This window comes from Diadema setosum, chromosome 6 (assembly GCF_964275005.1).
Source record: "Diadema setosum chromosome 6, eeDiaSeto1, whole genome shotgun sequence".
In the NCBI taxonomy this organism is placed as follows: domain Eukaryota; kingdom Metazoa; phylum Echinodermata; class Echinoidea; order Diadematoida; family Diadematidae; genus Diadema; species Diadema setosum.
In genome coordinates, this window is record NC_092690.1 from 39,617,899 (window position 1) to 39,643,390 (window position 25,492).

At 37.7% G+C, this 25,492-nt stretch overlaps 1 protein-coding gene across 2 annotated transcripts in view; it reads left to right on the top strand.

Moving 5' to 3' along the window:
* The first annotated feature begins 1,002 nt into the window (after positions 1 to 1,002).
* LOC140230231 (uncharacterized) overlaps positions 1,003 to 25,492 on the top strand; it is a 59,942-nt gene continuing 35,452 nt past the window's right edge. The window contains exons 1-7 of one of the 2 annotated variants that reach the window (XM_072310413.1): positions 1,005 to 1,565; positions 3,151 to 3,507; positions 4,299 to 4,422; positions 5,489 to 5,579; positions 12,111 to 12,351; positions 13,071 to 13,188; positions 13,887 to 13,964. In XM_072310413.1, coding sequence (XP_072166514.1) covers positions 3,221 to 3,507; positions 4,299 to 4,422; positions 5,489 to 5,579; positions 12,111 to 12,351; positions 13,071 to 13,188; positions 13,887 to 13,952 — 927 coding nt within the window. In that variant the 5' untranslated portion in view covers positions 1,005 to 1,565; positions 3,151 to 3,220 and the 3' untranslated portion in view covers positions 13,953 to 13,964. Of the gene's footprint in view, positions 1,566 to 3,150; positions 3,508 to 4,298; positions 4,423 to 5,488; positions 5,580 to 12,110; positions 12,352 to 13,070; positions 13,189 to 13,886; positions 13,965 to 25,492 lie in introns of those variants that run through there. The other variant, XM_072310412.1, reaches the window with a different exon arrangement.

A 25,492-nucleotide genomic window follows, 5' to 3' on the forward strand; every position in this document is an offset into this window, starting at 1 on the left:
AACCACTCCTGCTGACCCGATTGAAGTTCTTCTGTCGGTCCCAGATGACCCTCCCAATACCATCCAATTACCATGGGAGAGGTGGAAGGACACACAGAAGGGAGGTGCAAGCTTTGCAACTCCTCATGAGTGGGTATCCACTGGCATAGAGCCGAGGGATAAAACAAGGATGGTGTGGGACCCAGGTGGGAGGTGACGGGGGATACATGCGACACGTCCCGCATGTCACAGCATTGACGTTGGATCGCCTTCAAGTGCCAATGTGCGACTCCAGAACCAATGCAATCTTGGGAGGTGGGGCTGGATCATCATGTCCGCCCATGGCCTTCATAGCCCAAGAAGGACTCCAGAATTGGATCCTCCTACTGGGTGTGTGGATCCCACAGTCACCAATTCCACTGAATTGGTATGGGCAGCTAGAGCATTGCTCCCATCACCAGCGGGTCCACATCCATTGCTGCCAGCCGGCTGCAACTGAAGCAGTGACGTGGAGGAAGGCGTTTCCACATGCTTACTTCAGTTACTACACAACGGTTTCCCGTATGGGAGCTGAATAGTGAAATGCCTCGGCGGGTGTCCCACTAAGTCAGCTTTTGCTAGAGTTGTATTGGTGGCAGAGGGTAGGCAGGAGCAGGTGGCACAGGGCATTGATGCCACCAGCCAGGACAATGCCATCCCATTGTCTGGACACCCCGCTAAGCTGGCGGCAGATACCAGAGGTGCTATGCATATAGGCCTCAGATTAAGTGGAAGTCGGTTCCAGAGGTATTTATTTATATTGTGTTATTGTCTTTATTCCATCTCTTATGGGGGACAATTTTGCACATGCTTAATTACATTTGTGGCAAAAATAATCTGGTAATTTTTGTTATAATTTGGGAAAATATTTTTAAAGTAAATTTGGATTTTATAGTGTAGGGAAAACCTCTGGATACCGAGGGGACCATGGTTACTCAATATTATTAGTGTGCGTAAACAAAGAAAACAGGGGACTAAATCATAGTCCGGGACAATGATTACAAATCAATAGATGTGATTAAAATGTTTCACTGTTGTTGAGTATTTGGGTCATTGTTGTTGCCCAAGCCAGTGTTCGCCTAGTGTTGAATAGGGACGTTCTGTTCCCAGTGTTTACAAATTGTTAACTGTTTTTATAGTTGTCCACGGTTGGACGTGATTTCCCCCTGTTTGTGGGATGTTTTAAGTAGACATAGTTTAAGGCGATTTAAATGGGATTTAATTTGGGTTTGTTAATCACAGTACGGGGGCTCCTCCTATTTAATAAAACGGGGGAGACTGTGGTGGGATTTGGTTTGGGGGATGGTTGGTTTTAACTTCCCCTCCTATCTACTGTACCTCGCGACCTTAACCAGACCCGGACTGTGACTTTAACATGACTAGGGGGTCACCTGACTGACACATCCAACTTTATATCAGGTGACAATTCACCCACACGACCTTGACTCGACGCTGAATGGACTCACGGATTAGGAAGGAAACAACTACAAGGCATACACCTGTATAAATCTACCTGAATCCAGTCCATCGTCAGCCTGGCGTAGTCAGTAAGTATTTTACGCTGTGAAGTGGACACTACTCCCACTTTAACATTCTGTTTTTCAAATCCATGTATTTATACTTTTATATATTTCTGTTTAGCTGGACCTTAACTATATACAGCCCTGTCGCTGTACACAAGTGTAAGTCGCGACTTAAGTGTACAGCGACAGGGCTATGTGTATAGTTAGCTGGACCTGTGGTGTAGTGAGCAAATGTAGTAGAGAGAACGCCAAGCTTTTAATTGCTTTGATGTAAATTGTATGACAAATCTGTTATTGCTTGTCTTTTCAAATGACCAGGAACTACATTATTGTAAAAAGGCATGACTTTTGCATTAAAAAAATAGTGACAGAAACTTAGGATCTAAACACCAATTCAGTAGAAAACACAGCTTGCTAGTCAAGCACCACATAAAATGCAACCTACATGTATATGTTAGAGGCCAGCACAAAATCGTGAGAAACTCTTTCGTTGTACTTGTATACTGCAGACTTTGGTGATTTATCAGTCAGTTTAGGCGGGTTTGTGTGTTTTAGCAGAATATGCAAAGTTGGCACGCGTCGACTGAGTCGGACGTGCGAACGTGGCACATACAGAGTTAACTCCGCCAGGCCAGGGCTCTTAACCAGTCTCCGCTGACACCATGTTTTCAAAAGTGGAGGGCCCACTTCCAGGTTTCATGAGCTGACAAGCACGTTTCTTCAGCTGACAAGCAAAAAAAAAAAAAAAAAAACCAAAAAAAAAAAAACCAAAAGAAACACAACTTCAGTGCAAAAATAAAGCCTTACTGCACTCACAATTCAAGGTTTTTTATCAATATTTCTTTCCAGTGCCACTTATGCACTTCCAGGGTAAAAAAAGATGGGAGGGCCAAGTGGTGACATCTATGTATTCCTTTGTACGGTGCAAAAAAGTGATACTCTTTCAGGATGAAACCGAACCGAGTCCTGATACAAGTTGTAACAAGGAAGGAATTCATTACATGTGGGGAACCATCTCCTATTAATTTTTTGGTAAACTGTACACTTGGAAACTCTGTATTAAAGGGACTGTACAGTACTGGTGGAGGTGGGGATTCATGTTTTGAACATTCCTAAGTGAGATAATGAAAAGCCTCTTATGAAATATGAAAGAGCATGTAATTTTAAGAAGGATTCAACATTTATTTGATGAAAATTGTTTTTCAAATGGCTGAGATATCCAAAAAAGTGCTAATAATAAAAGGCGACATGCCACAACTTTATTAGGATCTCTTTGTTTCACCTTGTTTTTGGATATGTCAGCCATTTCAAAACCGATTTCCATCGAATAAACTTTTGATACCCCGTAGAACTGTATGCTCTTTGACATCTCATAGAGTGGTTTCTGAATATCTCGCAAAACGTTAAAAGCTAAATCCTCACCTCGACCAGAACTGTACACACCCTTTAAGCACCTTGTAATGTATTAGTATTATTATTATCATGATTATTATTATTATTATTATTATTATTACTTGATGAGATTTTTAATATTGAATCAATTAGAACGCTAATGAATATATTCACATATTTCAATGCTTATATGTTGCAATACCTTTTACTGCCATAGCCTTTAATAGCAGAAGATGATTGTCCAGCAGCCCCAACAGAACTAGACTGGATCTAGACTAGAACATCTCATGCAGCAGTGGCTGTATATATTCGCCACCAGCGGTTTGCCACCAGCCAGGATTTTTCCTGTTAGCACACTGAGCAACTCCATGGCCAGCGGCGGCCCCAACGTCTCCGTCGACTCGATAAGCCAGGAGCCGATCACTGAAGTGACCAACACCATCCTTGAGGGAATCACGGCATTACTCACTGCTGAAAGCCAGCCTATTTGTACAGCCACGTCATCAAAGGTGGCTAGTCAGCCTTGGCATGTATTCATCACTTCGGATCTGAGAATACATCTAGCCTGTAAATTGTAAGTATAAATGCTGCTACAACAAAACTGGCAGAAATAAAAAGCATCATAGATATTGATTTCCATGGATGGCATGTAGGATAACGGTTTCCATGGATGTCATGCATCTTTATACTGCAAATGTGACTTTAAATTCATGCTTAATGTTAGGACCAAATATGACTACTGTATTCACGTAGTCAAAGCTGTTGGCCAAGTGTTAATAGCCACCATACAGCAACTGCAGCAAAAAATGTCCCTGTTCTATGAGAGCCCTGTCCATTTATTCTCATACACAATGGCCATGTGTCTATCAAATTAAACTAATCACAGTCCTTTCATCAGTTTGTAGGCCTGCTCATTCACTGATTGGGAATGGGAATGGGAATGGGCTAACCTGTTTGACAGTTTCATATGTCTTCTTTTTGTGATGAATGTGTATCGTCTTATTCTAAATTTTTACTGTATTTCCCCTGCTTGTTAACCCGTTGAGGACGGGCTGATTTTGCTACAAAACGCATTTCCCATAGACACCTGCCCGAGTATACTTGGGACTCGTCTGCAACGGGTTTTGAAGAATATTATTGAGGGTTCAAAGCAACAACTTGTTCATGTTTCAAGCTTTAATTGGACACAATCAGTGTTTGGTGTAGTGATGATGCACACAGAGTGAATAAATCTTTAACCCGTTGAGGACAGTTTGATTTTGCTACGACACGCATTTCCCATGTAGACACCTGCTCGAGTATACTCGGGACACGTCCTCAACAGGTTAAAAGGATGAAGGCTTGGTTCTCGTTTCTTTTTTTCAGGGTGCAAGCAGTATTTCCCTCTCCTAACCAAGGAGCCCTGCTACTGCTAGACAGGCGCATGACAATCTTACTGAATGTTGCCAGTCAGATGGAGAACGATATATTTGAACAAGCCAGCAGCAGGGTGAGATAATAATAATAACAATAATATGAAGAGTTTGTTCGCAAAAACCGATAAGTCCATTTTTGAAGATTTTGAAGTACGGTCTCTGTCATAAAGTACAAAATAATACCTTTTAAATGATATATTGGTCACTACATATAAAGGTACATTTTTGAAGTTATGGTCAAAAGAAGCAAAAATTTTCTTATTATTTTCTTTATTTTTCTTGACCTTTAATCACAAATATCTCCATTTGGCAAATATGGACTTATCGGTTTTTGCAAACAAACTCTTCATATAATATTTATATAGCGCATTTTCCATAAACGTACATGTTCAAATGCGCTTTACTAGTAACCCCATTGATTATTGACATTGATGAAACAAGTGAGTTTTTAAATTTTTTTTTAAGATGATGAGAGATTGCTGGATGCGGAGAGTTTTGGGTATTCGATTCCACAGTTTTGGAGCAGCATATAAAAATGCTTTATTACCAAGTGTGGCCAGCATCTTGGAAGTTGGATGATTCAGTGTGATACCTTGTGAGGAGTGGAGGTCGTACCGGGATGGGTGACGGATGGTTATGAGTTCGGACATAAGGAGGGGCGAGACCATGGATACATTTGAAAGTGAGTAGAAGTATCTTGTAGTGGATCCTGGACCTGATGGGAAGCCAATTCAGTTGACGGAGGACAGGTTGCATGTGGGAATATTTGGATGTGCCTGTGGCAAGTCTGGTAGCTGCATTTTGAACCTGCTGTAATTTCTCAATCTGGGTAGCAGTGGCACTGTAGATGAATATCCGGCACAAGTCTTGAAGATGTCCTTTTGAAGCCCATCTATCTTATGCAATTGAGAGGCAAATTTCTCAAGTACATTCTATGTGTTGTTAACACTCTGTCTAACATTAAAGTGGATATATAAATCATGATTGATGACCATGGAAACTTGTTTATAAACAGATTCTATGCATAATTCTCTTGTTTGTTTAAGAAATGAAGGGTTAGACTCTAGCATGATGAAACTATCTCTTGGTTAAACATTCATTATTTTTCCACAATGAAGAAATCTTTCTAATTCTTTCCAGGAGGAATATTACCATCTTTTAGGGGAGAAGATTTACAAAATACAGATGGTGCTCAAGGAAGAACGCCAAAGGCACCTCGTGGAAAATCAAGGTACACAAAGGAGATATTTGACTGATTTTTTTTAGATTTTTATGTTTGAATCACCATAAATTGGTTATTATATACTGGGTACGGAATTTCCGAATTTATTGTGATTAGGATAAGGAATAAGAATGTTTTAAAGATTTATAGCAAATCACAATGAATGATTAAGGATGATGACATAGCAGCCTCACCATAATAATAAATGAATGTGGCTCAAGGAAGCAGAACAAAATAAGAAAGCATGCATAATATCTACACATAGCAATTGTTTTGCTACATTTTTAAAGTATGTGAGCCTCCTGCTCATGCATTCTTATGGTGAGTCCCCACTCATGCATTCTTGAGGTGAAACTGCTACCTTATTCAGTGTAGTTTGTTTTGGGTTTTTATAGTATTTCTCTGCTCAAGGACCACAATTAATTCCACAAATCTAAACATGGAGCTGTTGATTTATGTATGCCTACTACTTGATGTGAAATAATGAAAATCGTGTGGACTTCCCCTTTAAAAGGCAGCGCTAGACTGGTTAGGGTCTAACTTGCACACTTAATATGCATCAGATGGCTGATAACCACTAGCAGTATAAACACAATGCATATTTACCCAGCTATTTATTTGACTGTCCATCCATTTTGTGGTGTTAATGTGATAATTCTTAGTAGGATGAATGTCTTTCTTATGTAGTGTACATATAAGCTTAAAGGGGAAATCCAGTCCAAATACACTGTATAAGTTAGTCTGATATAAGTAAAATCTTACGAGTTCAACGGTAAAAATTTGACTGAAATCGGATGAAAAATAAGGAAGTTATGACATTTTGAAGTTTTGCTAATTTCTGCAAAGCAGATCTTGTACAGTGTATATGAATATGCATATGAGTGAGCTATAAAACCATGTCATACCCTCACAATTTTTCATTGATTGTGTACAAAAAAAAAAAAAAAAAATGATGAAAATTCAGTGTTTTTGTCATAGAAGTCTGAAACATGACATTACTCCTGGTTGAATAACTTCAGAATAGTGATCATTACGTTAGATATACCACGATTTGAGCCTCAGGCATACATGTATATTGCATTGCCTTTGAATGAAAAACTGGAAATTTCAAAATTTTATGTACAAACCATATGGCAAGTTGTGAGGGAATGACATGCTCACTTTTCCATTTGTATATTCATATTGACTGTACAAAAACTGTTTTCACCCAAAATAGCAAAACTTCAAAGTGTAATAACTTCCTTATTTTTCATCCGATTTCAATCAAAACTATACTGTTAAACTCGTAATATTTAACTCTTTCTTAGCAGACTAACTTATCTTTGTACTGGATTTCCCCTTTAATGGGGATGGCTAGTAACTGATCAGTGGGAATCAGTGGGAATGCTGGGGGATGATTGTTCCAATCCTTGTGGGATTCATTTAAGAGTATATTATATATCTATTGTGTGAAAATTATTTGCTTCAGAATGATCTCATATTCTAGTAATGTGCAGTTAAATGTTTCCAGGTTAGCATGCTTGTACAGTGACGGGGCATTAAACTGCACATTACTTGAATGTTAGACCATTCTGAAGCAAGTAATTTTCACACAACTAGTACTCTTAAATGAATCCCACAAGAATTGGAACAACCGTCCCCCAGCATTCCCACTGATTCCCAATGACCAGTTACTAGCCATCCCCTTTAAAGGTAGGGGATACCTTTTACAGACCTCCCAAAATGCAGCAAAACATTAAATATGAACCTCATGGGATTTGTTTAGGCCACTGCTGAGAAATTTGGAAGTCAACATTTATCTACAATTTGAATAATGCACAAAACTCAACTACTCAGTAGTTCTGTGTGTCAGCCACACTTAAGCCTTTTTGTTGCAGTCTTCTGTATCTTTTATCTATAAACACAAATCTAAAAGTATAAGAGCTGATGTAATAACATATAGAGTGTGTGGCAAGAATGTATATAGAAATGTTTGTAAGTTTGGATGAACTTTCTTCACAAAATATACATGATGGACACACATGCAGTGCAGTGGTCTGCAAAGGTAGCCTAGTAATGTACTGGAATTTACGGTGAGCCCCGAAAAAAATTCAATTCAAAATCTAATGGTCAAAATAATGTACCAAATGTTACCTCCCACTTTCAATACTCTATGGGAGTTTCTAAAATGATACTCTCTTCAACATATCACTGTATTTATACAACTCTTCATTTAAGGCATGCAAATGGGATTCCCTACCTTTAAGAGGAACGTAATGTCAAGTACAATAGTGTTTGGGCCAGTATGGACCCATTCCTCTAGGGACAATTTCTAGATGTGGGGATTACCATGAAAAATGTTACCCAAGGGTGAATAGGTAAAACTCAAGAAACAACTTTTTTTTTTTTCACCCAAGAAATTATTCAGGAAGGATCATATTGAACTGATATATTTCTTCATTATCATTATTGTGTCATTCATTTAATTTCATGTGCATGTTTGTGCAAGGATTTTTGTATTTCATAAGTTACTTCTACTGCGCCTTGAGCACGTTAGCTATGTGGAATTGGCGCATTATAAGCACCCTGTATTATTATTATTATTATTATATAATAAAAAAAAAATATGGTCCATTTTGGAAAATACTGCAAATCTTTAGCTGTTGAAAAATATGTTTTTTCTTGTTTTTTCAAAGACATTGTAGAAAAATTCACTTTAATTTCCATGTAATTCTTTTGAAGTAGAAATTTTCAGTACAAAAATGAACAGGTATTTTTATGCCTCCGCCAACGAAGTGGCCGGAGGCATTATGTTTTCGGGTCGTGCGTCCGTCTATCCCGTTTTGTTTTTGTCGATATCTCAAGAACCGTGAGGTGGTTTTGCATCAAACTTGGTATGAGGGTATATCCTGGGGGGATAATACTTTGTTTGGATTTTAGGGTCACGGGGTCAAAGGTCAAAGGTCACAGGTTATTTTGTGAAAAAAAGGTTGAAATTTCGTGTGTTTCTCCATATCTCGCAAATGGTTCAAGGTATCTTCATGGAACTTAGTATATATGCATGTACCGATGGGCAGTGATTATCTAGGGAAGTTGGGGGTCATGGGTCAAAGGTCAAGGGGTCAAAGGTCAAGGTCAACTCCTCAAAATATCACTGCTTTCCTTATATTTATGCAATGCCTGAAGGATTTTTTTAAAACTTGATGTATGCATGTATAACCCAATATATATTCTGTGGGAAGTTTCTTGCCAAAAGGTAAAAGGTCAAAGGTCAAGTGAAAGTGCTAAATTGCACTTCTTCCTCCATATCTCAAAAGTAACTCAAGGTATTATCATGAAACTTACATATTTATGCATGTTCTACCTAACAGTGATTCTCTTTGGAACTGTGAGGTCAAAGGTCAAAGGCCAGGTTTAGATAATACTATTTTACCATTTGATACTGAAATTATACTTTTTCTCAATACCTTGAAAATTACTCAATGCATAAACTTATAAAAGGGTCAAAAGTCAAGTAAAAATCATCAGTTCCCCCAAATACCTGCACTCTGACGTTTTAATCTTTCATCCAATTAAACCTAGTTCTAGGAAAGTGAACATTCAGCACATTTGTGGCAAACCTGTCATTTCAATATTTTGCCAATTGTGTGAAACTTTCATCACACATTGACATTGTCAAGACATTGTACTATAGACCTATTAGGAGAACCATGCATTATGGCGGAGGCATACACCAGTCGCCGTAGCGACATGTCTAGTTTCTTTATGCTGTGATAAAGCTGATGACTCATTATGCCTCCGCCACGAAGTGGTGCCGGAGGCATTATGTTTTCGGGTTGTCCGTCCGTCCGTCCGTCCGTACGTCCATACGTCCGTACGTCTGTACGTCCGTATGTCCGTACGTCTGTACGTCCGTACGTCCGTACGTCCGTACATCCGTACGTACGTCCGTCCGCATTCGTTTACGCGATAACTTGAGTAATATTGACTGGAATTTTACCAAACTTGGTCCAAGTATAAAGTATGATGGGGCAATTAATTGATTAGATTTTGGGTGAAATCGGCCAAAGGTCAAAGGTCAAAGGTCAAGGTCAAATCATTAAATTGTATCTGTTTACGCGATAACTCAAGACTGGATTCAGCAAATTTCACCAAAATTTGTCTGAGGATGATGTATGATGGGACAATTACTTGATTAGGTTTTGAGTGAAATTGGACAGAGGTCAAAGGTCAAAGATCAAGGTCAAATCCTAAAATTTATCTGTTTACGTGATAACTCTAAACTGGATGAAGCAGCTTTCACCAGACTTGGTCCAAGGATGATGTATGATGGGGCAATTAGTTGAGTAGATTTTAGTGACATTGGCAAGAGGTCAAAGGTCATAAGGTCAAGGTCAAATGCTAAAAACGCTGCTATTTCCCCCATATCCATGCAATGCCCGAAGGTATTATCTTGAAACTTATTGTAGACATGTACTACTGCATAAAGATTCTCCAGAGAGAGTTTCATGTCATAAGGTCAAAGGTCAAAAGGTCAAAGGTTAGGTGAATATGTTACAATTTTACTTTTCTTGCAAATGGTTTAATGTATCTTCATGGAACTTGGTACATACACATGTACTGACTGGCAGGGATTTTCTTGGGAATGTAGGGGTCATGGGTCACTAGTCAGGGGGTCAAAGGTCAAGGTCAACTCCTCAAAATTTTACTATTTCCCTCGTATACTAGTATATGCAATGCTTACATTATTATTTTTAAAACTAAAACTTGATTTATACATGTATTCCCTAATGGAGATTCTCTGAGAAATTTCCAGCCAGAAGGTCAAAGGTTAAGGGTCAAAGGTCAGATTTAAATGCAAATATATATATATTTTATACTGTAATTACACTCTTTCTTCATACCTTGAAAATTACTCAATGCATAAACTTATAAAAGGGTACGTCAGAAGTCAAGTAAAAGTTCTCAATTCCCCAAATACAGGTACCTGCACTCTTAGACAATTATAGCAAACCTAGTTCAAGGAAAGTGAACATTCAAGATATTTCTGACAAACCTGTCATTTCAATATTTTGTCAGTTTTGTGAAACTGTCATAACACATTGTGAAGACATTGTACCATACACCTATTGGGAGAATCATGCATTATGGCGGAGGCATCAGTCGCCATAGCGACATTTCTAGTTTTTTAATTCATTCCTCTTGGTTTGGAAGAAAGTGATTCTTTTTTTTTTAATGAGCACTACAATTTTCCCTTTATTTCCACCTCTTTTAAAGTGTAATGTCTGTAATGTTTTAGATGTAAATGTTTTTTTTAGCATGCTGGCTTTTGGTCAAAATCTGTTCTAAATTCACATTCAAAGCTAAAAATGTAATATCACACAACATATCCACATTTTTTTTTCAGGAATTTGCATAATTCGTTAAGAAAACAAAATTAGGGATGTTACACACCTGTAGCACAAGTATAAGTTTATACATATGATTGTAGGTAATAGTTTGGATTCTACATTGCAATATAATAATGAATGCCCCAGCACTTTCATTGGCATTATAGCATTGATTTGAGCTGTTTTCCCAGCAATACGTGTACTGTTTCTTTAGGAGCGGTCAGACTGGCAAAAGATCGAGAAGTTTAAGATCGCGATCTTTAAGATCTCAAAGTTTTGCCAGTGTGACCGCAAACTTCCCGCGAAACTTCTCGCGAAACTTCTCGATCTGTTTGCGGGCGGTGTCTCCGAAGCGCGAGACCATTGTCATGTACAGATGTGCATTGTTACGTCACAATCACTAGCCATCGGACGGCGCACTCTTTCTTGTGCACGTACGAATGGCCCAAACTTCGCGATCTTAAACTTCTCGATCTTTTGCCAGTCTGACCGCGCCTTATAAGGTGTAGGCTACAATCCTGTTCAGTCCTGTACAATCTGCTTACCGGGCAACTCTCAGGCATGGCTGCATAGGCCTACTGAGTAACAGCAACAAACATATCATCAAGCCGAGCTATTACACTATGAGTTTGAAAAACATTGTTGGAGATGAGAAACAGTCAGAAACATCCCTGGACAAGGTCTTTTTTATGTATGATTATCTGCCTACCATCAAAACCATTGGTTACATTGGCAGGATGTTCTACTGTGTAGACCTATTGGGAGATTGTGAAATAGCGGAGGTATACCAGTTGCCATAGCGACATTTCAAAAATTTTTTAAGTGTTCTTTAGCTTCTAAAGAGCATGCTCTTGTAAACTAGGTAAAAAGCAGACATTGATTTTGGCCTACTTTTTGTTGGTTTCTGAGCTGAATGGTCACAAATACAAATGCTGTCAGTGACAGGAATGTGGATGACATCATGGTTACTAACCAATCTGTACATATGCAGCCTCTCTCCTTAGGCCCCAGGGTGTAATCATCTTTCTCTTTTAGGGGTTCTGAGTCCCTCTTCTTTGCTGCTGTATATTAACACTTTTCTATCTGTTAAAGCGTGGGCTCTCCCAAAAGAACTCTAATTAAAATATTCACATGAAATATAAATGCTTTACGTTGCAACATATACCACCAGCCAGCACTTTCCCTGCCGGCACTCCCAGCAACACTACGGCCAGCAGCGCCCCCAATGCCTCCATCGACTCGATAGGCCAGGGGCCAGAAACTGAGGAGATCAATGGCATCCCGGAGGAACTCACAGCACTACTCACTGCTGAAAACCTGCCCAATTATACAGCCTTGCCATCCACAGCAGCTAGTCAGCCTTGGCATGCAAACATCTCTTTGGAGCACAGAACACATTTAGTCCATGAATTGTAAGCATGATAATGCTGCTCCAACAAAACCGGCAGAAATTAAAAGCATGTAGAATAATCATTACTGTTCGCTTCATGCATCTTTTTACTGCAGTTGCGTTATGTCTTGAATTTCATAAATAATGCAAGAAATGAATATTACTTCTGTATATATATTATACACAGTCAAATATACTAATTGATTGTAGCAGCAACCTGTGTGAAATTGCCGTCATACCACAATTAAATGGAGAGAACTAATATCCCTATTGCAGAGCCCTGTTTGGTTTGCTCTTATACACGATGGCCATGTGTCTATTAAAAACTGATGGCAATCCTGTTAGTTTTCGATCGCTCAGTACTGACAGAGAACGAAATTGCTGTATACGCCATATATTTAGCGAGCCTAATTTTTTGTGAATCAGAACTTCCCGACGATTTCACGGTTGATTAAATTCGCAATCATGGAGTCCTGTACCAGACGGAGAAATGTGTACGTGTACGTCACATTCATAGCGTGATCAGAGTCAATATTTTTGTGTATCTTTAATTTCGCGAATAGCACCTGACTCGCGAAAATAAAAACCTCGCGAAATATTTGGCATAATACCAGTTTATGGTATCTGAAGTCTTCTCTTTGTAATCAACAGTCTTATTCCAAGTATCATTTCATGATGCACAAGAAGTCCATAATATCATAGGGAGATGGCTTAGTTCTTGTCGCCATTTTATTTTTTCAGGGTGCAAGCAATATTTCCCTCTCCTGAAGAAGGGGCCCTTCTAGACAGACGCATGACAAGTCTAGTGAATGTTGCCCGTCTGATGGAGAAGGATATCTTTGTACAAGCCAGTAGCAAAGTAAGTTGTCTGACACAAAGGCTTAAGATGTCCTTTAAAGGGATTGTAAAGTACTGGTTGAGGTGGGGATTCAGGTTTATAACATTCCTAAGTGATATAAAGAGAAACCTCTTATGAAATATGAAAGATCATGTAATTTTAAGAAGGATTCAACGTTTATGTGATGAAAATTGGTTTTGAAATGGCTGAGATATCCAAAAAAGTGATAATAATAAAAGGCGACAGGCCATGCCTTTTATTAGGATCTCTTTGTTTCACCTTGTTTTTGGATATCTCAGCCATTTGAAAACCGATTTTCATCAAATAAACTTTTGATACCCCTTAGAACTGCATGCTCTTTGACATCTCATAAGTGGTTTCTGAATATCTCGCAAAACGCTAAAAGCTAAATCCTCACCTCAACCAGAACTGTAGACACCCTTTAAGACGTCTTTTTAGTGTATCTATTTTATGCGCCCTCGAAAGGCAAATTTCTCAGGAATATTGTATGTATTTTGGACTCTATAACTGACATTAGATCGGTTATAGTTATGTCTTTGTATGCAATACAACTGATAACCATGGAAATGTGTCAATAAAGTAATTCTATGCATTTTTTGTTTGTATAAGAAGTGAAAAGTCGTAGTCTCCAGCAAGATGAGACTGGGTCTAGTCTTCATTATTTGATGATATAACAAAATCCTTTACATTCCTTGCAGGAGGAATATTATCATCTCATGGCGGAAAAAGTTTACAAGATAACAACAAAGCTTGAGGAGAAATGATAGAGGTGTCTCCCGGAAAATCAAGGTATGCCACGCTGAACGGTAACCCCATGCAGTCTGACGAGGGACTAGACCAAACACTTAGAACATTAGAAAGATACATGGATTACCATTAGCAGCATTGTCATAATTCACATTTTTATACCCAGCCCCTCATGTTGCTATTAATCTATTCTGTAGAGTGCCATTGTCAGTGTGATATTATCAGTTGGTTGAATGTGTTTCTCATGGAGTTTAAACCTGATTTTGAAATATCTTGTAAACAATGTGAGAGGAAATATAATATCAAGTACCAGTAGGCCTACTTTTAGCTCAATGTGCAAATTTTTGACTCCTACTACATGTACCAACAGAACAACAACAGGAGCAGATCATACATGAATAAAGCTGAAGAAATCAGAGTTTTTGAATAAGATGAGAAAAATAAGTTGAGAACAAGAATATTCTATTGTTATCAATTATTTATGAAACATCTGTCAATCATTGTGCACCCTCTGTAGATCTTTAACTTGTTGAGGACAAACTGATTTTGCAATAGCACACATTTTCCATGGACACCTGCAGGAGTATACTCAGGACTAGTCTTCAATTGGTTAAACTCACCTGTTTTGTTGTGCATATGTGATTGGATATAACAAATTATCTTTAGAAACCAGACATAAATTTGTTTGAATAGCACCAATGACCAACAAGGGGGCCAAGAGAGGCAATTTGGTCCTTAGACAAACATTATAAATGTGAAGATTTTTCTCTAGATCGAAATATAGTAAGACGGGAAATAATCAGGACACTGACAGTTTGTGTGTATATATATTGTTTGTGTGTGTTTTTCTCATCCAGAGTAGGGGGAGAATAACTCTCGGCTCAGTGCTTGATAACTGCTCGCACTTCAGCTTGCCTGCCTTGACCGGGGTTGTCAGAACACAGCTGGTCGTCATGGATGTAACTCCGTCTTTCGTAACTCTGTGTTTTTCTGCGAAATTTAGCCAAACTATATTGTTCTCATGGCTGAATTTGCCGAGATTTTACCTAGCAATACAAGTAGTAATATTTATACAACATACAGTATAGGCTACTTCAGTGTTAAATGTAATCATGTTACGATTACCTGTTGTCATGGAAAATCATGTTTATGGTTCAATTCAACAGTGAATATTTTAGACTTAGAGAGCATGATCACAATATGGTATACCTACAGTACTAAAAGCCCTTTTGTTGTACCTGTTAACTTTCACACAGGCAATCCTGATTCACAAGTATTTTAATGTTTCATTGTATCTTTATTTGTTCTTTTGTACTTCTTAGTTAAAATATGTAGTATTTGAAGCACTTATGATACCTACCAATTTGGTCATGGTAATCAGTTTATTTATTTTAATCTTTGCTTAAATAATTTATTTCTAATGTTTTTCATTATTTTTCGGGTTTCTTTTTTCACTAAAGATTATTATTGGATGACCAGAAAATGAAATGAATTTGGTGGCCCGAAGGGGTCACAAAAAATATAAATAAATAAATAAATACAATTTCAAATAGTGTTGAGCCTTTAATAAGGGCAGACTCAAACTGGCATAGTACATATACATACAATGTTCATTTGCCTCCAAACTAGGGGCTGATTGTTCATTTGGACCTTGAATCGATGGAAATAAACCATATTTGTTATCATTCAAGATTTGTATGTGAACATAAGACAGTACAGATATAACACTAACACTATATAAATGCGCGCATTGAATGAATAGATGCATGTACTCAATTTTGATGCATGGTATGTTATCATAATTGTCATTGTAGTACTGACAGTTATTAGGAGGTTTAAAGGAGGTTTGGAGGTTTGACAAGACTTAATTTTTCAGCTGCTCCTTTTAATGTTTCATGTCCCAGCCCCACCCCCCCCCCCAAAAAAAAAAAAAAAAAAAATCATACTTGTCATTTTCTTTTTAATGTGCTGTAGCAGTTGCTTAGAAAGTTAAAAATTTATATACCAGATACTGCATTCTGGTATTTATGCAGTACGTCTAGAGGTAGATTTATTCACTAGGCCTACAGTTCATTTTACTACAACTGTATTTCATAATTTTGATGTTGTACAGTGCACTCCCATTATAATGATCAAGATTACACAAATTGTTGTCTTTGTATCTTTATTTTCTTGTTCAGCTGTAACGAAATTTTGCCAGTCCCCCGGACTATTGTCTGTACATGCTTCCAACTGAAACAAAAGAGAACACCGAAATTTCATATCTGTGTAGAGAGTATCTATATACAGTACACATTACAATTGAATATCTGAAGTACAGTGCACTCCCGTTACAACGAACACGGTTATAACGAAATTTCGTTATAACGAAGTAAATCTTCTGGTCCCAAAATTATCACCATTAAAGTCTATGGTACAAAATTCGCTTATAACGAACACGGTTATAGCGAAATTTCCGTTATAACAAAGTCTTTTCCGAGCGCCACAGACAAAGAAAAACAAAAGAAATGTGCTCCGTTATAACGAAATGCGAATTGCTTTCGAAAATACGTAGCGGAACAAGCATTTATAGCGTCTCTGCATGGGTGAACGCTTCACACCACTGTGTGTTCGCTCCTTGTGTCACACACAGTTTCTGAGGGGAACTTGCGTTTATTATTGTAATACAGTTATCCCATCACATTTCACATAGCTTTGCAGTGTATGAGGAGTATTCAGCAAACATAATATACGTGGTTCCTTGTTTTCGTTATATATTGTATTTGTTCGGTTATAACGAAATTTCGTTATAACGAAAGAAAACTGCCGGTCCCGAGCATTTCGTTATAACGGGAGTGCACTGTATAAATTGACATTCCACTTTTTTAGCTCTTTGTACAATAGTGGTAACCCATTGTTCTTGTACATAATTACATTGTATTGCTGTAACTGAAATGGGTCATTCTGTATTTTGTATGCTCTCGTGATATTTAGCCCTTTTTTCCCTCCTCACTTTTTTTTTCCAAACTCTACTCATCCCCCTCCCTTTCCAGTAAGTGAAGGGTTGTTGCACAACTGCAACAGGTCTTTTAGTCTGAACTTATTCAGTTATTAGCACTTTTGAAAGCAGATGTTTGCCTGTCACAAAGATTAACAAACATCACAGGGCACTTCGTACAAATGATAGAACATATGAAGAGTTTGTTTGCAAAAACCGATAAGTCCATTTTTGAAGATTTTGAAGTATCGTCTCTGTCATAAAGTACAAATTAATACCTTTTAAATGATATATTGGTCACTACATATAAAGGTACATTTTTAAAGTTATGGTGAAAAGAAACAAAAAATTTCTTATTATTTTCTTTATTTTTCTTGACCTTTAATCGCAAATATCTCCATTTGGCAAATATGGACTTATCAGTTTTTGCGAACAAACACTTCATATATATGCTTTCTCTGCTCATAATGTAACTGTATTTTATGAAGTTGATGCCTTTTCTTTGTGTCCAAGCAGGGAGGTGTGACAAATTTCTCACACCTCCCTTGTCCAAGCATTATTCTCAATTAATACACAGTATGATCCAGTTTATACTTAAGAATATGTCCAATGGCAGAAAACAATATTAGAAAGCAATATATCTCCATTCAGTCCTATCATATGGATGTTGAATAATTCCTTCATATAAGTGAAGGGGAAGGTGTACAATGCCTGTGTGCAAAAATGTATGACCTGCGCATACAGTAGTGAGACATGGGCAATGAATTAATCATCCAGTGTAGAACAAATTGAAAAGGCTAAGATGAGGATGGCCAGATGGATGTGCAGGGCATTACTATGTGATAGAAAGAAGACTAAAAACCTTGTCCAGTCAACTGGGCTGGTAGGAATAAGGGCAGGTGATGACGCAGAGCAGACTGAGATGGTATTGACATGTGGCTCGGAGAGAAAAGACCTTTCAGTTTCAGAGAATAGTAAATTTCCCAGTTGTTTGGATAAATCCACGTGGGAGAAACCACAAGACATGGGAAGGAAGCAGTAGAAGAGGAAAAGGGAACGCAAACCCAAAGAGCAATGTGAATTGAGTGAAAGCAGCAACATTAGTAGATCACATCAGTGAAAGTTTGAAGAAAATCGGACAATCGATGCAAAAGTTATGAATTTTTTAAGTTTTGGTGTTGGAACCGCTGGATGAGAAGAGTACTAGAGGTTATGACAACAATATAGTGAGTGGACAACAATATAAAGAAAATATAAAGGAAATTCCACAAAAATTCATTTTTCTTGAAAATTAGTAATTCCATCAACTTGATACTGACATATGTTAAGGGTAGCAATTATTCCCCCTGCTTTCTGAAAGTGGTTAGTCAAGTGCTCTTTCATAATGCTAGAAAAGTTAATTTTTGTTGAATTTTCTTTACATTTTCCTTGTATTGTTGTCCACTCATACGTCATAACCTCTAGTAGTCTCCTCATCCAGCGGTTCCAACACCAAAACTTTAAAAATTCATAACTTTTGCATCGATTGTCCGATTTTCCTCAAACTTTCACCGATGTGTTCTACTAATGTTGCTGCATGCTTTCACTCAATCCACATTGCTCTTTGGGTTTGCGTTCCCTTTAAGACTGAAGAGCTAGCATTATCCACATTGATCTTTCTGACAGCATACCATGGAGAATAACCATCAGGGGAAATTAACTACCCAAGTCCACTGAGTGGGAAAAATGGACCATAATTTTAATGATGATGATAACGATACATTGTACATAGTAATGTACACTGTGTAGCCATGTGCAGTTTATGAATGAAGTTGTACATGTGTGTGCACACTGCCAATAGAGATTGCTGTGGACTAATGAATAATTGTCTTGATCAAAAGGTGAAAATTTGATATTGTTTAATTTAAGGATATTTCTTTAATAGAACTATCAGTACTATCTGTCTAAGGAGAGTTCCACTATTATTGTTGTCCGTTATCTGTAAACTTTTTACTGTTTTACCTTCGTCTTTCAAGCATATGGTAAAAGTTTCAACAATTCTATGAAGTGTTTTTTTTTCCAGTAAAACTGTTATACAAGTAGTCCCAATAAAGGGTAGTTTTGTTACAAGAATAACAAAATAAATGAACTTGTATATAAGAAAAATGGGACGTTGGGACAGAAATTTCCCTGTAACGTTCAGTTTCATTGATGTTCATTATGTAAACTGTGTGTGTGTGCATGTGTATGTGCGTTTTAGCTACTACATCTTACACTACAAATGCACCAAAATATCAAACAATGAAGTCTGGTTCTGTAACTTGCATAAATATACAAGCACCTTTCCTTGTACAGTTCCTTTGTTCATGAACAAAACTTCCTTAAAGGGAACCATGAGCTAATCCCCCAATACATGTATTGTATTTGTTTCCAGACTCCCAAAATTAAAATCTGCATGAAACTTGTTTTAGTTTGGAACATTTTATTTCAACAATTCCCTTGAAGACTTCAAGACTTAATAATAAGGTCTTATTTACCCAGGGTAGCCTCTTCAGTGTTGCCACTGCTCTACCAGAGTTATCATTTGGTCCAAATCTGGACCACAACAATCACCAATGAACAGAAACATTCGATATGCATGTAATAAATAAACTCTCTCACATCACAAAAACTTTGCAAGTTAAACACCATAGGTCAGTTAGAATATTCTCCTTCTTCTTACCATGACAGTACATAATCCTTTATTCAAACCTTCAAAAATGCTCTCAGAGCTGGCTTCAATTTCAATTTAGATCACCTCTGACTACAATCATATGAATTAGAAGAAAATGGACGCTAATCCTCGTAGGCTCTGTTGCACCTAAGAAAGTTATGACTAAAATCAAATATAAACTACGAACATACCATGCATTCCATACATCATAAATGCAGTATTGTGATTGAATGAAAGTCACGTCTGATATTTAAATTTGGTTTTATACACAATTTCATTTTTATGCAACAGGGCCTGGGTATTGCTTTGGCTAAAAGAACTTGTTCTCACAACCTTCAGGGGAATGCATACAAATTTAAAAAGAATAGAGAACCATTCAACAATATGACCCTCCTTTTATCTCGGGGGTAACTGACGTGTCTTTGGTAACAACACATCAAAATTTATAAGGTCTGTGTATAGTGTACACATGCCTTTTACATGGATTTGTTGCTGATGTATTTGTTAGTTGTGTGTAAGCACGTACGGTAATGGTCAAAACTGTAGATCACCAGGGAATAAAAAGTCTTTCATCTTCTTTTATAGTTCCCTTTGTCAATGTTTGTACACATTAATATGACTTGCTGAAATGGGTTGCGTTCACTGCCGGCATACACTGGAGAAAAATGTGATGAAAAGTGATGAAAGCAATTCCCACAGATCAACTTCTTAAACCAAAATCTTTCAATAATACACTCATTTTGCTTTTAGGAGCCTCCCTGTTGACTCTCGGTTAACATACATGTACACCCAGAATGAAGAAAAGCTGTCCTTCAGTAATTGAACAGCCTTTTCTTTATCTTCAACTTCAAGAATACAAAATATACATCCATTGCACCAATGAGTGTCAGTATGAAGAGAAATAGCTTTAAGTGAAGCAGCAAAATATATAATCTAGGCCTTGATCGGAGAGCAGCCTCTTGATCTGCTTATAGAAGACTGTCATGTAGGCCCTATTGAGTATAATACAGTGCGTCAAGGTATGCCTATTTCATCTGATAATTTTGATGAAGGGAAATCTTGTTACGATAAGGTTGCTGTGGTCATTGATTTTACTCCGTTATTATTATTATTGTTATTATTATCATTATTATCATTATTATTATTATTATTATCATCATCATTATTATTATTATTATTATTATTATTATTATTATTATCATCATTATTATTATCATTATTAATATTATCATTATCATTATTAATTATTATTATCAATTATTATTATTATTGTTCTTATATAACGAAAAATACCTTTAGCAAGGTCTCTATACATATTATGCGCTTTAGAGGGGAAAAAATGGTTATTTTCGTTATAACCAATACCTCCTTGTAATGTACTAAAAAAGAGCTAGACCAGCTAACTATACAGGCCTACAGTAATCGAAAATCAGGACCGCCCTCGTTAAAAGCGATACCCCGATCGTTGTAAGCGAGCTCGATATAAACAGGTGTTCTCTGTATACGTTAGATACAGTGGCCGATTTTGAGTTGACGTCACATCTTTTTCGATAATTCATCATGCATGCAATGAATGATACAATCCTCTTTTAGTCTGACATATTTGATTGAAACTAAACTCAAGTTTCTTTCAGGTAATTTGATTTTCTGGCTATCGCAAGATGTCACATTCGAGTTCAAAAACCTTGGAGGGGGGGGGGGGGGGGGGAGGGGGAATTGATAAAAGATCCAAGGGCCCTGATCCTGAAAGCATGGACCTAATATACATGGACTGTTCACTGCAGTCTCTCTTTGATGTAATGATCGTCGCCAACACTTGATTATGTGCATCTTAATGAGTACATTCAGGTGTCTGGCAGAAACGACATTGTGTGATTATGTATCGTCACTAGTAACAAAAGAATCTTTTCCCTCATTTCTGTCTTGTTTCGCTGATGTGCCTTTTTTTTCAGACGGAAATGTCTTTGAATAAATACAGATGATGAGGAGCAGCAAACCTGAGATCATTACAAATTTTGTGTCAAAAGATGGGTAATTGCTGATTCCCACATTTTCGCACACGCATTAGACCTTGCCTAATGGCAGGATATATCTGTTCTCTACCGCCCCTTATGTCAAAGAGATTTTCCTCACTCATAGGCCTACCTATATATTACTGCTGTCATTAGTTACACATAATTAGATTATGAGTAGCTATTATACAAATATATCCTACCTGGGTCCCGTTTCATAAAGATGTTATACCAAAAGTTACGCATGACTTTACGAACGACTGGAATATTATGAAGTGCCAATGTGCGCACATTTTTCCCTTATACGTTTTAATAATTAAAGTACGACTGTATGTCACATTTTCATCTACATTGGGGCAAAAATACACTTTCAACTACAAACGTATGTTAACATGTAATCATTATCATCTGCAAATTTCAACTTTAGCTATTGAAATTAACAATGATTAGGAAACCCACTTGTTTCCATTAAGTTGTTCGTAAAGTCGTGCGTAACTTACAAACAGCTTTATGAAACAGGGCCCAGGCAACCTCGAACAATGGCCTGGTATTATATACATCCATTTTGGCATTTTCCACGTGTTGGACTTCGAATGTTAGGCCTATAAAGAATGAATCTCAAATCCGCCATCTGTAGATCCAACAAGAAGGTTTTTATTCACAAAATCTTCACAAATCATTCACAAATTAAGATCAGATGCTACCAGCCAAGTTTGGTGGAAATCCGTCATAGATTTTTCAAGAAGATTAAGAAAATGTGGAAATGCGAGAAAAGTGAAAATGATTTTTCTTTATATCGTTCTACACATATGACATCACAAGCTGTAATAGTCTTAACATCCAGCGATCCCGAACCTAATACTTTAAAAATGTATAACTTTTGAACGGATTGTCCGATTTTATTCAAATGTACACCAATGTTTTCTACTAACATTGCTGGAGTCTCTCAATCCACATGTTGATGAAGGTGGACTTGTCCTTTAAGGGCGGTGAGTTGGCTCAGTCGGTAGCGCGTCTGCCTCACAATCACGCGGCCCGGGTTCGAACCCGAGTCTGGACTGAGCAATGTTGAGTATAAGCATACCGTCCCCTCTAGCAAGAGGCAAAACAGTAAATGGAAGTCCCGTGTATGAGAGTAACAACTCATGCACGTAAAAGATCCCGCTTCATTCATTCATCGCAAAGAGCAGGGTGTATATAACCCAGTGAAGTGGTCCCACCTCACATCCAACTGGATCCCGTAGCTGAATATGGGCTATCCAGCCATCTCTCAGATGGAAATGAACAAACAAACGAACAAACAAACAAACAAACAAACAAACAAACAAACAAACAAGATGCTATCTGCCAAGTTTGGTGAAAATCCGGGCTGTTGTGGGGTTTACAAAAATGAAAACGGTAAAGTTCATGAGCAGTTTTTTTTACAGACATCAATTTCATCTTTATTAATACCGTCATACCGTTGAAGTGCATGATTTTTACATTTCCCGGCAGCGTTTTTAGAATCCCCCCCAAAGTTGGACATTTTTACATTTCCCGGCGGGATATTTTTATATTTCCCGTTGATGCAATTTTCGAGATTTTTTACATTTCCCGATGAGACATTATTACATTTCCCGGCGTTTTTACAAATCCCGGCTCCACAGGCCTACTCTATCAACGCTGTGATTATAGGCCTACAGGGTTATGGTCGTGTGTTGCAGGGCAGGAGAGGTTTCACATTCTGAAGTCTCTGTTTGAAGACTGCCCTGGAGGTAGACGTGATTGTTTCCTCATCAAGTTCTCATACCTACTAAAGTTATTACTTTAAAAAAAAATATGATAATTGCTACTATGGCAACCATCATTGTTATGATGTAACCATGACATTGGAAAATTATGTTTTTCTTAATTCAGTTGAAGAGATTTGTTTATTTTGAAATATCTTGGCATTTACATCATGTTTTTGTGATGTTTAATGAAGAATACTTATTCTTTTAAAGCAAATAATTTGTTCCCTAGACAGAAAATCCGTGAAATGTCCGGAGGAGTTTTTGTTTGTTTGTTTGTTTGTTTGTTTCGTTTTTTTTTTTTTTTTACTTTTACTTTTATTTTTACTTTTACAGTGCTCCTCCGTTGTATATAGGAGGGGATTCCGTGAAGCCAGACATATCCCTTGTTTAGTCTCCGCTGAACATATCCCACGACGACAAGATACAGACCGATCTTTCGGCCAACAAAATTTCTGTATTTGTGGTTGATGTCTAGCTGCAACTTCGTTGAGCGCTGTTCGTCTCTACCAACCTGTAGAAGCTAGCGTAGCTTCTATACTCTTTGGTCTCTATTATACGTTTGTGATTGATGTATTTCTAACATTAGGGGGCGTTTCTACATTCTTGGGTTCAGTGCCGTATATAAAGATAGTCTGGCCATGTCATTCCCTGCCTCTTCCAGCCGCATTCTTGTCCCCAATAAAAATCTGTTTCAATATTTTATGATTATAGTTTTCCTTTTCAACCTTATGCATGAATCCATGTGAATTATATATCATTCTGCTCTTTTGTATTGATTAAATATTAAAGTAACCTTACTCTCTAAAAAATTTCGAGTGAATAATTCACTCCTCGGAAGGAGTGAATAAAATTTCACTCAATTAAGAGTGACTTTCACTAGTTGTCGAGTGAATTTCACTCTTGTAACGAGTGAAATTTGTGTGAAACCCATTCGCCGAGTGAATTCCGAGTGAAAATTAAGCCGAGTGAATTTTGAGTGAATACACAATTAAACGCATTTGGCTAGGCCAATAGAAATTGAGAATTCCCCTGTCATGTGTTTACTCTAAGCCAATCACCAGCCGCAATTTCCCCTGGCTTGGGCGCGGGCAGGTTTACCTGAAGAGCGACGCGTCGCCTGTGCGTGGACTGTGTGCAATTGTGTGCTGTGTGCTAACTGTGCGTGTATTATGCATAGGATCACAGATTTACGTGCGTGTATAAGTGCAATCGTGAGAATCTGAGCCTGGATGTCGTGATGGACGGGAGAAAATGTCTGTCTTCAAATTGAGTGGGGCGGAGATATTATTCACATTTTTGAAGGTAAGCAAACCATAGATCGATCTATACCTCTCCGTAAACGACCATAAGTAAGTTACCTTTAGGCCAGGGTTCTATACGAATAACAGTACCCGGGCCCGTACTGGCGCTCCTTCGAACAATATACAATGGTTTGTACACAGTTAGCTATGGGGCTGGTCATACCATAGAACACCTTACCAACAGCTAGAATCCGAGGCCGAAACTCAGCTGATACACGCTAGGTGTTGGGATCTAATAATACGTTGAGTCTTCTGAGACAACACTTTAATTGTACACGTTGGGATCTAGGGCTTGAACTACGAGTACCAGTATTCAAAAAAAAAAAAAAAAAATGAGTGATGAATGAAACGTTGGTTGTTAGTCATTGAATTGACATTCGTAAGCATATCATCACACAGAGATTACTGTGGTCGAGTGTTGAGATCGAACTTATACTATAGGGTCCTAACTGTTACTAAGCTGTGCTAATTAAAGCAATACATTAGAAGCGCCTAGCGCCAGACACATACTCTACATTGCTATTGTTGAGTTGACAACCGAATCACTGACACTGGTCTGTGTTGCCAGATGAGATGGTGATCTCGATCAGTACGGTAATAAAGAATGGTGAAATTTGGTGATTTATGATTATTCATTATATACACTGTATGTAGTAAAAAGGACTTTTATTGCCGCTACATTTGATTTTGAGCATCCAAACAGCTGAGAGAATACCACGTACACTAGCTCCCACGTCATGTGTCGTGATCATCTACTACTGTACTAGGTAAGAATTAAGTATGATGCGTGTACTGTTCGTGTT